This window comes from Capsicum annuum, chromosome 5 (genome assembly GCF_002878395.1).
Source record: "Capsicum annuum cultivar UCD-10X-F1 chromosome 5, UCD10Xv1.1, whole genome shotgun sequence".
Lineage (NCBI taxonomy): Eukaryota > Viridiplantae > Streptophyta > Magnoliopsida > Solanales > Solanaceae > Capsicum > Capsicum annuum.
Genome location: NC_061115.1, coordinates 189,093 through 202,548, shown reverse-complemented (window position 1 = coordinate 202,548; position 13,456 = coordinate 189,093). Strand labels below are relative to the sequence as shown.

The 13,456-nt window shown below is 29.0% G+C and overlaps 1 protein-coding gene across 1 annotated transcript; it reads right to left on the bottom strand.

Moving 5' to 3' along the window:
- Positions 1 to 5,617: 5,617 nt before the first annotated feature.
- Positions 5,618 to 8,424, bottom strand: LOC107872237 (BTB/POZ domain and ankyrin repeat-containing protein NOOT2). The gene is made up of 2 exons (XM_016719003.2): positions 7,704 to 8,424; positions 5,618 to 6,715 (listed from the first exon to the last, which is right to left on the bottom strand). Exons 1-2 carry the CDS (start codon positions 8,184 to 8,186, stop codon positions 5,756 to 5,758), a joined length of 1,443 nt encoding a protein of 480 aa, XP_016574489.1. The 5' UTR covers positions 8,187 to 8,424; the 3' UTR covers positions 5,618 to 5,755.
- Between the last annotated feature and the right edge of the window lie 5,032 nt (positions 8,425 to 13,456).

Here is a 13,456-nt window from a genome sequence, read left to right as displayed (position 1 = left end):
ATCATTATAATCTCAATTAAGAGCCTTCACATAAATTAACTTAATAAGAATATATAAGGATATTAAATGATAATTAAACTACATTAATAGGTTGCTCCATTCGATCTATTTACTTATTATATTTATTTTTTACACGTCCCTTACAAGAGTAACTTAGTTGTCCCATTTTTTAATTATTGGTTTATACTTTTTCATATCCACTATGAGAAATAATAAATACAAGATATTATTTACTATACTATAATATCAAAAAGAACTATGAGATTGTAGTTGAAAGCATTGAAAACTTTAATTTGTAGGAAAAGTTAGCTTGAACATTGTTGATTTAAAATAAAAGGAGTTTTCATTAAATAGTAATCTAACCTGTGGTAATTAAGAAGAAATCAATTATAAAAATTCAAGTGGAATGATCTTAACAAAAAGAATAAAGGCAAAAATGAAAATATGTAATAAAAAATACTATTAATTATCTTGTGTAGTAATTTCATTTCACCAAAAAGTAAAAATAACAAAACAAAAACCCTTGCGAGGGTTATCAAAATCTCAAGATCTTCTATGCTTTAGAGGTAAAAAAAGATTGTCTTCAAAAGTTATTCAAATTTTATCGTTTTATTTTTTCAAAAGACATGACTTATTTTTTTAGCTAAACAGTGTTATATTAATTCAATAAAATTAGAAATTAGATATTCAAAATTATATGAAAAATAAATATCATAAATTGCAATGATTATATCAACATTATAATATCATAAAAAAATATTGATTAAAGTTCATATAATTTGATCCCCAAAAGTGAAATGTAACAAATATTTTAAGATGATGAAGAAAATATTTTAATAAAATCAAAAAGAAATTTAACTAATTACAAAGGTTCATGTGCAAAATCTCAAAAAGAGAATTATGACAAAGAAATGCCACATGTAAAAATTTTATACCATAAATTTTAATGTGAGAACTATTAAAAATTTTAATGTGAGGACTATCAAAAATTTTAATGTGAGGACTATCAAAAATTTTATTCTCCCTTATATATATAGTAAAATGTTTTAATAGATATAAACAAAGTTTATTAAGAATATATTCTCAAAAAAAGTAAATTATTAAACATCAAAAGATTCCAAGGCCAACACGGTTTTTCCTTTTTTGCAAATCTTTTAACTACCTTTGCAATATTCCCCCACTTCCCAAAATTAATAAGTATCAATTTTTAAGTTTGTAATTAATCTAATCTAATCATACGTAGTTGTTTTAAAAAGAAACATTGTATTAAAATAAAGAGAATAATATAATGGTAGATCATCAATTAGATATAAATGGATATGTTGCATGTTGCTAAATATAATAAATTAGAAAAAAAAAAAAAAAGTAAACCTTAAAAACTTTGTCTGTATGAAAAGATTGTACATAGAATTGATTATAAAATTTTAAACAAATTGCTTAACTGATAAGGAACTATTTAATTTGTTCCAACTGAATAATAGAATCTTCTATATGTGGTCATAATTTATTGGTAAGTCATTTTCATTCTAATTGTGGTTGAAAAAACTTTGCATTTCGATGTAAAATTGCTCATATTATAAAATTATTGTAAGCTGAAAGTCGAGAAAAATTAAGTAATTTGTATCATGAAGTAATATTGACGATGAGAATTCAAATAACTGATCAGAGTTATTTAAAATTACGATGATGACTTGGTTCAACATTCAAATGGTCCAAGTTATTATCATCCATTAATGGATTCTAACTTCATATTATTATCCTTAATAAAATTAGTGAAAATGGAATATATTAGAAAAAAAGTAATTTTTTTCTTGAATTGGAATTATTAGAGCGTTTAATATGAAATCTAATGATTTTAAATGGATTATATTCTTAAGTGTGAAGTGATATCATCACACAATTATGAAGGAAGTCAATTTTATAATGAGTATTATCATTATAATCACTAAAATTTTAATTGTGCTTTGATGAAGTTTTATTTTGCAAAAAGGATTATGCAACTTGTTTAATTTCATTAAAAAAAGGACTAGTTTAATTTTAATTTTTTTCAATTAACCATTAATAAGCATGGCCCTACAACTTTCGACTATAGTGATACGAGCGCAACGCATGATGTGTGAGTTAGGTGCACTTCATGAATTTGAACCCTACTCCAGAAAAGAGTTTGATTATTAAGTGCAAAATAATAGAGGGATGAGGCCGTTATCCAAATAAAAATATTTTTTTTAACAAAAAAACCATATATAGCCAAGCATTTTTATTTTTAATATAATTTTTTAAAAAATTGGATAGAAAGCTTTTATATCCAATCTTTCATCTTTTATTGGGCTTTTATGGGCCTGGTCCACTAAACAATCTATCTAGTGCACTTCCCAAATTGGGCTGCCTCTAACTCACCTAAGGCCATTAGGACCCGTAGCGGCAGAGCTAGAATAGGGGTTACGAGCTCGGTAGAATTCAATAATTTTTTTATCCAAATTTTATAGCTATCTTAAGAAATTTGTTGAATACGTACAAATTATTAGTTTAGAACTCAAAAACTCTAAAATATTATAATTCTCAATTCATAATAACCTTCCAATCTTGCTTTACGATTTGGCGTAATAATTTGTGAACAATATAATAAGATAGAAAAATGATGAACGCAACCGAGTCATGGAAGAAAACTTGCAAATTATTCGATAAAATAGAAAAATAAAATTATATTAAAGTTTATATTTAACGACGGTAATATAAAGTTTGAACTGTTAGAAGATATGTGAACTTGAACTTCAAGGCACGATACAACTTGCAAACCAAATAGAAAATATAAATAATATTAGGCAAGTCTGATGTGACAAGTTCACGATTGGCTGCAGACGGAGGTTGAATTCATTAGTAAATCTCCCACACGAAAGATTCACCTCCCAACAACTCAATCATTCCCTCGCCGATAAACTTAAAGCTTTAAACAAAATATAACAACAATATACCCAATTTACGCAGTTCATACCTTGATAATAATAAGGGACAAAAAGCAACAAAGTCAGATATAATGGAATTTGTCATTCGTCCTGTCACTTCAAACATGTTGCCAACTTGACTACACATAGATCCAACCAAAATTAAAGCATATATATTATAAAAAACAAAAATTATAAATAATGACTCCCACTTTGAAAAAAAACTCAATCTATTTTAACTAATCTATTCTTCATTAATTCCAAATTAATATCCATATACGTCAACCTCAAAATCTTCTTCTCCATTCTTTTATTTTATTTAAATTTGGTATATATTCTAATAACGATTGACAGATCATGAGCTTTAGAACAACAGTAAAATTATTTTATTGTGACTTATAAATCACAACTCCAAAGAGTCGACTAACTCTTAGCTGTTTCCGCCGCGGATGCGGAAGACCATCCTAACTATAAGGTCTTTCCTTTCTCGGATGAGGGTCCTCTCCTCTACTTCCAAAGTGCTTATTTAGTTTGGTAGCTGTTGAATGCGTTGTTTCATCAATTCCAGAAAAACAGTTGGCATGTAATCTAACAAGTCATGCAGAGTTTGATGATCCCTCTCGAAAATAAAGATTTAAAGTGCTCTGTAATTTACTGAGTATTCGATATAACTCATGCATTCATGTACACACCAGCGTAGACAAAGTAATACGATATCTCCAATAGTCAGTCTGTTTCCATCAACCCGATGGGAGCGGGGTTCAGCTATGAAAATTAGCTTAACTAGATCGTCGGCATGACATTCTTTAAAATATGATCATAAGTTCTGATAGCGCGAGATATTTTTTTGCACCTGACTGTTGTTTAATAATTAGTATTGTATTTTTTTCACCACAGGCCAAAAAGTATAGGGATTGTGACAGGAGAAAAAGAAGAATGAGGAAAAACGTAGAAGAAAATAAAAAGTTGAAAACGTCACCTGAATATTTGGATTATATATGCTCAACTAGTATCACTAATTAGTTTCTATATTTGCTTAGTTAATACTACTATATTAAGTCAAAGGGCAACCTTAAATTAATTAATCAACCTTTTGCCAATTGCTTTAATTTATTATTTATACTATACAATAATCTTGTTAACGTTGAAAAGATTTGTCACACTTTATTGCAATTGGAATTTTCTATAGTTTAGAAATTCGTCTAATTAGAAAGATTATTTATTATATATATATATATATATATATATATATATATATTTTAAATTTTAAATATCTTGAACGAAATTTCTTATTTCAGCATTAAACTACTGTTAAATTACTTTTAATGGCCTTAAACATTCTATATTTCCAACTCATATGATTTTTAATTTAATTCTTTACTTGAAATGCATACTATAATGTGCATATACATCAATAAGTTTAATTAAGTAAATAAATTATATGTAACAAATTCTGCCGTGTAGCCACATTCAATGTTGAATTCATGCAAGACAAAACCAAATATAATTTTCTAATACCAAATCATGTCTTTCATAATTATACATTTCTTTAATTAGAAAATTATAAATCAAAGCCAATCATGTTTCTAAAGCATAGTACACATGATAAAAATAAAATAATATCTAATATATTAAAAGGAAATTGAAGAGTCATCTAACCCCACCATATACAACAAGCCAAATTACATCCATTCTTGAAAATTTTCATGCACATGATTTTATATTTTAAATTAATATCAACAAAAAAACCAAAATGGAGTAATTTTTTTAAAATAAATTGTAATATTTAATAATACCTTTTCGGTGTGACAGCAAGAAAATATGGGGAAGAAGTTGGGAGGTGGGATATATGGTAGACAATAAAATTATAAATAGTGCATTTGATTTATTAAGTAATATAAACAAACTAATTTTTACACCATTAGATTATTTAAACGATACTTACAAATTATGTGTTTATTATATAAGTGAAATTAGTTGTCTAAAAAATAAGTGTTTAAATTATAACTCTAGTTCACGTCCTATAAATATGTATATATATTGACAAAATCCCCAAATATCGTTTACTAGTATTTGACTATGATGTATATATATAGGACATCGAATTTGAAGTTTATGAATTTTTAGCATAAAATTAATATTTTATTAATTCTTTTTTGATCTTTATTGTGTAAAAAAGCCTTTACTTTATCGTTAATAAGTAACTACTAAAATTAAAAAAACAATGAATATAATCGATCTACGACAACAAATTAAATTATATCGTATATATAAAGTATATTCTTAAAAAAAATTAAAAAATTGATAGGACAGAAATGACAAGATTGACCTGTGTCCTTTCGTCTTCACAAAGCAAAAACTCAGATTCTCCTTTGTCCCATCCAATTATTTCCCCATTGCATTATCATCTCAATGCCCTAAAATCTAAACATTAAAAAAAAAAAAAAAAAAAAAAAAAAAAAAATCTAAAAAAATAACTATATTATTCGAACTCTTAAAAAATATTAGTATATGTGTTGAATTCTTCAAATATAACGTAATTTTTTTTAAAAAACCAACACAAGAGTGATAGAATTCTTAAAGAGTATGAGCAACATATATAGCAAGAAAAATCAATCACTTAACACACAGTACACAGACAAAAAAAGAATACAAAAGAGCGAAGGTAAAAATAATTTGAATATCATGCAGAAGATTAATTATTGTAGTAGTAGTATTAATAAAATGTTGAGATGATCGAGTTTCCTTTCTAGTCAGTCTCAATGAATGAATTGTTGAGACAAAATATATATATATATATATGTATAATAATCTTAATATTCATGTGAATGGTGGTACATTGATGATGAAGGGTGATCATGATGATTTGAAGTAGTATTAGTAACTCCAGCACCAAGATTTAAATACACCATTCTTGAATCAATGTTAATATTTGATCCAATGTTGTTGCCACCAGTACCACTACTTGTGCTAGATGTATGATCATCACTCATGTTTGGTGGGTAAATACTTATCGATGATGGGTCTATGTTCGCGCTACCTTCCTCTCTCGAGATCACCATTGCAGCTGATTGAACAAGTTCAAGACATAGTCTGAGCTTATTTGGTTCGATTTGAGCATGTCCCGGTATAGCTCCTTTGAATAGAAAATCAGATGTTAGTGTACGTAAAATGTCCAATGGAGTTACCCCATCGATTATTGTTCTGACATTGGGATCAGCATGGTGGTCTAGTAGAACCGCGACCATGTCTGGCGACACCATTTCAGCTGCAATGTGCAGCGGAGTTTTCCCTGCAGGACCTGCAAGGTAGTTAACATCCGCTGCACCTAGCTCTAGCAACGCTTTCACTACTTCCCTGCTACAATTTTCAACTGCATAGTGTAATGCAATTGATTCATCAAGATTTAGCCCTTCTCCCATTACCATTAGCTTGACAAGTTCAACATCTGATGAGTCAAGTGCTCGTCTCATCCTACGGATTTTCTGGTCCTCCAGCTCAGCTACAGACCCCAGGTCGTGGTGATGGTGATGGTGATGCTGATGTGGCATTAAGGATCTACGCGCTAGGTTTGACTTGAGCCGGAGTTCTTCTATTTTGGCTACGACATCAATAGGAAGGTGTTTAGCCAAGATTTCAGGTGGAAGACCTGATTTCGCTACCAAATGTGAACAAGTAGTCCATAGCTGGTGCATGTCTTGCTTTCTTGATGCTATTAGAACTCTCATTACATCTTCAATTGAAGTTTTTTCTACCATGATTGCCAGTTGCTTCTGCTCAATCCAAAAGGAAAAAACATGAAAAATACGCTTTGGATTGTATTTGGATAATATATCCAAACTACTACTACTCTTTGTACTATTTGGATACCCAAGAAAAATCATAAAAATACAGTAGTCGATAAGCATCAAGTGCGGAAAAATACTCAATATTTGGACACATTTGGATTGTATTTGGATATCCAAACTACTAATGTCTTTGTTCAAAATTGTAGTTCCATTTATGTGCTATTTTTTTCTAGTAACTAAATGAGGAAAGTAGACCATTATTTGGGAAAGATTTGGTCTCATCACTTTTTGATTTTTGAAAGACAAGATGGAGAAATCAAGAACCATATTTGGAAATATTTTAGATAGTGTATAACATGATAATAAAAGAAATATAACTAATCTCACATGAAATCAAGACATCTAGTATCAAAATTCCATCAACAAAAAAAATAAAAAAAATCATTAAACAATTAATGCAAAAATAGGAAACAAAGGTTAAAGATTGCCCCCTTTCTATTTTGTATATATATTCACTTATTTATATAAATGAAGAGAATATGTAAAACAAATTTAAAGAAGGAAGATTCTGCAAAATAAAATTTAGTACTACTAACAGAAAAGAAAGAAGTTGTTATTACTACTAAAGTACTACAATAGATTATTTCTCTATGATCAAATCGAACTACCTCTGATAAACTAAATTAAATATTCTTGTCCAACAATCAGGAAAACCAAAAAACAAAATTAACCATCCTCATTTCCCAAGAAAAAGGAAAATCTAATTTCCAGTACTCTTCCAAAAATCCAAAACACCAACATACAATAAACAAAAGTAAAGCAAAATTAACCCGGAATGTAACTTATATACATTGACTGTGTGAATAACATGATAAATATAAAAAATTCTTTAAACTGTCGGCGAATATAAGTTAAACTGAATAAGGAAATGTGAAGGACAAATGATTGATTGATATATATAAATTATAATAACCTGAGTGAGCAAAGCAAGCTGTTCAACACCAAAAGATCTAGCGGCTGAGAGTGTATCAAGTGCAAGATCAACGGCTGAGGTACAATGTGTATGCCAACAACCTCTTTCACCACAATTAGGCCTAGGTTCATGTTTTTGTGGCACAATTGATACTTGTCCGCTGTACAAAAATTGCATCATCAACAAAAATACTTCATACCCTACAGAGTTCACCGGTATCACTACTGATGATGATGATGCCGGTGAACCTGTATCCCTCGACCCGATTACAGGGCCGAGTTGTGGGCTGGACTGAGGACAGCCCTGCCCACAGAAGAATTTCCTGAAGAAATGGCTCCTCGCTGCAAGGATGCAGCGATGAGCATGAACTAAATGACCTTCAACATGAAAAGTAACATCACTAAAAGCTTGACCATTGATGAGAAGATTTAGATAATCTAAAGAGAGACTTCTTAATGAATCTTCTTGATTACCACCACTCATATTTTTTTAATTTTTTTTTGTGTGTAAGGCAAAGTTTTTTTCTTCTTTTCTCTCTCTCTTTCTATTTAGTACTATAAAGTTTTTTAGTTCATGTTTGTATGGTTTGAAAGTAGTATTGGATGAAGAAGAAGTAATCAGTGAGATTCTTCTGTGTATATGTTTTGGTGTTTTATGTTGTGTTGTGTGGTTAAATATTTAGAGAGAGAGAGGGTGGAGCAATATGGATGGCTATTATGGGCGGCTGAGATATTTAAAAATAAAAAAAAAAAAGAGAAGAAGAAGAGAGAATATGGATAAGAAAAAGAAAAATAATGTCCTTCGGGATGACTCAGTTGATTTGGAGGTTGGTTATCTACACCAATGGATAATCCGAGTTTGATTTTTCCTCAATATTTTTTGAATCGAGCCTATCGTACAAGACTTATCGGGGTTTACCCAGTGCTCACCACAGAGTGCTCATCTGAAGGGCAGAGATTGTGATAACGATTGTAGCGGCTATAGTTATCCCGGGGTTCCAAAAAAAAAGAAAAAGAAGATTTCGTCCGTCTTAATTTTTATTTGTTTTAGTTGCTATTTAAATGGTTAAAAAAATGAGTTTTGTGATCGTAGTTTTCTCAAATACTTTCTATGTATTTTGAATTGTTAACTCTTATAACATGTAGTATATAAAGATATTGTATATGCGTGGATATAATATCATTGTAATTGTTTGTGTATGTATGTATGTGCAACCAACTGTATATATATGTAAGTATGTGATTTTCAAAGCAGAAGCTGGGACATAGTGGCGGAGCCAAGATATTTATTAAGGGGGGTTCAGAAATAGCATACGAATAAATCGAAGGGGGGCCAACACCTACTATATACACATAAAAAATAATTTTAACCATGTATAAATAGTATAATTTTTCACCGAAGGGGGTTCATATGTATATTTATGTCTTTTCAAAGCAGAAGTTGGATATACGTGTCTGTGTATGTGAAGACATCAACTGTATGTGTTACCAACTGAATTCAATTTATGTGTTCTTAAACTGTATGACTGTGATGATGATTTTTCAATCTTTTCTACTAGGTAATCCAGTGTTCTTATGCATGACGATAATCAATCCCGTCGTTGTAGTCGAACTCTATTATATATGAATTTCTAACCACATTCTCCATAGAGTCCTTTTATCGATCTCTTCCTTCTCCGAACTCTGATTATGGAAAACGGAACTGAGAAGAAGGTATCAATAATAACTGATTTTATCGCGAGACAGACAACTCATGATGTTCATATCGATCTATGATACGCCTCTCCATCTAGCATAAAATTTTTAGATACACAAATACATAGTGTGATAATTAATTAGTTCCCTATGATACACTTTTTTTGTTTAATAAAATATTAAATACTACTTATTATTTTATCCTCCCATTATTATTGAAAATTTAGGTCTTTCTAATTTTCTTTTTTTTTAAAAAAAAAACTAAATAAAAGTAGAAGTGAATGACAATACATCACTGGCTGTCTTATAATTCTACGATTAGACATTTGAGTTGTCATTTTTATTTCCCCCTAACTAAACCCTACCATCCACATTTTTCTCACATAGTACTTCTTATATCTCATCATTTTCATACTGAAAAAAAAAAGTACCACCACTTAAATTTGTCTTGTCTTATTAGTTACACATTAAATCTAATAGTATCCATTAATCTGAATTCACATCGAAAAAAATTTATTATACTCGTATTACAAGGAAAGTCGTGTTCATATAGTTTAATACACTAGTGAGTGGTCTTCATGAACTTATCTTATGGAGTGATTTACGAGAAAAATCTTGAAAACGAGTGATTTTGTATTTTTGATTCCACTTATTTCATGAGCAAAACTTCGAATTTATTAAGTTTTGCTTTGAATTTTGACCTTGAAGGTTCATTCATGAAGGAAACGAAAATTAAACTCTCATCATTTTCAAGGTCATCGAGTGTAATTTTTAGGTCTTTATAGTTTTAGTTATCAGAAAGTCTATATTTTTTGTGTATTTTTTATTTTCACACGTCTTATACTTATACAAATGAATAATACTTTCTCAATCATGCAATTTCTCAAGTGTTACGTATAAAATTTAAGTGTGTAGTTGATAATTCGATACAAATTTAATCAAATACATGCATAGTATAAGCTAGAAGTCATTTTCTCTTCATGTCTATTTTGTCACCATGTTTTCCCCCAAATTAGGCTTTTTCATATGCTTTCTTTGACATTTTTTCTTTTCTTTTTTGTCCTTTTTTGTCAATAGTAAATTGTCATTTGTCAATTCATAAATTATAGTATAGTAGTACTAGAGCTAGAAAATAAAAATGATCTATAAAACTATTGGAGTAGCATCATAAAATCCCAACATTATATACTTGGGGATTTTTTATTTTTTATTTTTGAAGTTTTTTGGTCAAACAATAGTTAAGAAAAGAGAGAATTTTTATGGTCCAACTTGTTAGTTGAATTTGATTGACAAGAGTTCTTGATTTGGAAGCAATTAAGTTGAAGGTGGAAAATTACTAAAGTTAATTTGCATAAATGTCAATTTGAAGTGAAAATGATGTGGAAAACAAGAAGAAATTTATAACTTTTGGTTTTTTATCGGTGTCTGATGTTCAGTATTCGTATTATGGCCTCTATCTCATCTTGAACCACACTGCATAATGACTCATCAAAAGGGAAATATCGTTCCTCGTCAGGATTTTTTTTCATATTCAAAATTCAAATTCCAAATAAGGGTGGAGTTAGCTAGTATTTAAAGTATACTGGTTCGACCAAATTCAATTATATCAATCGATATCATGTATTTATTTGAAAAAATTCATTTAAAATGGTTAGAACCCAACTCTTATTAGCTTGAAATTTCGATCTCATATCTGAAACTCAACTCGAGACTTCTAGTTAAGAACGGAGAGATTTAATCATATTTCAAACTAATATTATGACTAAAGGAATCATTGATGGTGAAGTTAAATAAATCATCTAGTTAAGTGGTCAATGATAGTTAGGGAGGCAAGAATATTATAGTCTGAACTCTTATAGAACTAACAACATTTATTTATAAATATATTTGCCACTTGCTTTTGATTCAAAAAAAAAAAAAATTCAAATTAATCTCAACTTGTTGTAATGTACAAAAGAGGTTTTTGGATACGAATTGCAAGTGCTTAAGGGACATGACCCTAACCACTTTAATTGAGTTGCATTTCAATTTTCAACAACTTATTGAAAGGTCAAAAGAATTCTATTTTCCAAAAAATAAATCACTTTTTGTAAAGTATTTTTAAGAAAATATTTTTTTCGAGGTCTAGTTGCAGGGCGATTTTACATATTATTTATATGTAAATATCTGCTTTTTTCTTAGCTTGATGTTCATAATTATAAGTGGCCCATATATCTCTATATCTATATTTGTGTTTTAGTGACTTTGATTTGATGTTGGTGAACGTTATTGGAACACGTACATATATAATTCCATTCCATTCCATATGAGGGAAAAAGTGGGTAAATATCATACTAATAATCATTAGTTCCTTAACTTTTTATGTTGAGCAAAGAGTCGAAAATGTTGGAATTGGATTTTTTTAGCCAAAACTTATGGTTTTAATATCTTTTGTATTTCAGATTCGATTAATTTGAATTTATATTATTGTGTAGTTACTATTAGGACAACATATTTGCTCGATATGATTGAAGACCTGAATGTGAAATCGTCAGCAAAGGGACCTCCTCCCACGCTTCTCCTAGTAATTTGAAGTACTTCTTATAACCTCTCTACTCGAGTATGCATCATCTAGTTTTCTTCCCATCGAATTTCTCTTATACATCTCATCACATTCTTTGACGGTGATTATATATAGAACCTTTACATGTGCACATTGATTCTACCAATGATGAGGTTCTTCAAGTTCAACTCTCTCTCTTAATTTTTACTTATGAATTTTATAATTCATTCTCTCTCAACCTTTAGAATTTTGGAGGAGACACATTTGAAGGTTGGCCAATTTTGACTTGTCTTGAGACTTGAATAAACCATACATGATACATTAAAAAAAAAATATTTTTAAACTCGATATTCAATACTCATATTAACAAGATCGATAGATTATATATTCACGGTAAGAAATTCTACATTGCAAGGCTAAAACTCTTCTTGGCTAATAATGAAAATTTTGTATTCAGTAGAATTTGAATCCGAAACCGCCTTATTTTTATGCACCAAAAGCTTATAGCCTTTGAGTATATATTTTTGGTTATTGGTCTTTGCAAAAATTATTATAAATACGACTGCCTATTTCATGATATTTCAAGTCAACCTTGTTGATGAACTCAATGCTTCCATATATTACAATTCATCATTCTATTCTATTTCAAATTTCTTTATTTGACTTGAAACAAAAATAAAAAATAAAAATATAAGATCTTAGAACAACCTCGATATATTAAATAATATAGTACCTAGTGGTGCGAAATTATTAAAATAATCTTTGAAAAAGTAATTTGATTGAGAAAATATAACATCAAATAGTTATTAATGCAAGACATGCTATGCATGTATATGAACTTTCAAAATACTGCATAAAAATTCTCTTTAATTAACTTTTATTATAATGTTATTTGATTTGATTTGACGTACTTATTGAATTCAAATGAATATATTTTGACAAGAATGGGCTTGCTAGTATTCGTTGGAACATCATATTCTCTTTGTTTCAATTTACATGGTACTGTTTGAATTTCAAAGAGTTAAACATCGACACAGAAAGGGTATATATTAATTTGAAAAATTTTAAATTAATTGATTATAGCAAGTTGTAAACCAAGTGGGGACAAGATTAATCACTTAATTAGATGCGTTTTCAAGTAATCACATGCAATTTTATGCAGATATTTGATTAACTTTTTGGATTTGTTATTTAATCTTTAAGTTTTTTTTCCATCAACGTTTCCTAATAGGGAAAAAGTTGAAAAGAGAACACATGAAAATATTTTATATTGCCTTAAAGAAAGACTAGTTGTTATTATTTTATTTAATGGTACACCTTAATCTATTATTTTAAATATCCCCCTTCTCCAATCAAATTAATTGACTCCTCCATAATATTTTTTTAATCTTGGTCTTTTAGGATGTCAAAATCATATAATTAGCTGGTGGCATTTAAAAATAAATTAATGATGACGTCTTCAGATCATAATTAAAAAGATAAAATCTTAGTCTTTCTTAAAGTGATATTATTAAACA

Bases quoted from the DNA above. Each gene is read 5' to 3' on its own strand.
- LOC107872237 (XM_016719003.2), bottom strand. From the start codon at position 8,186: ATGAGTGGTGGTAATCAAGAAGATTCATTAAGAAGTCTCTCTTTAGAT. The intron at 6,716-7,703 runs GTTATTATAATT...TGGATTGAGCAG, and splicing joins AGCTTGCTTTGCTCACTCAG to AAGCAACTGGCAATCATGGT.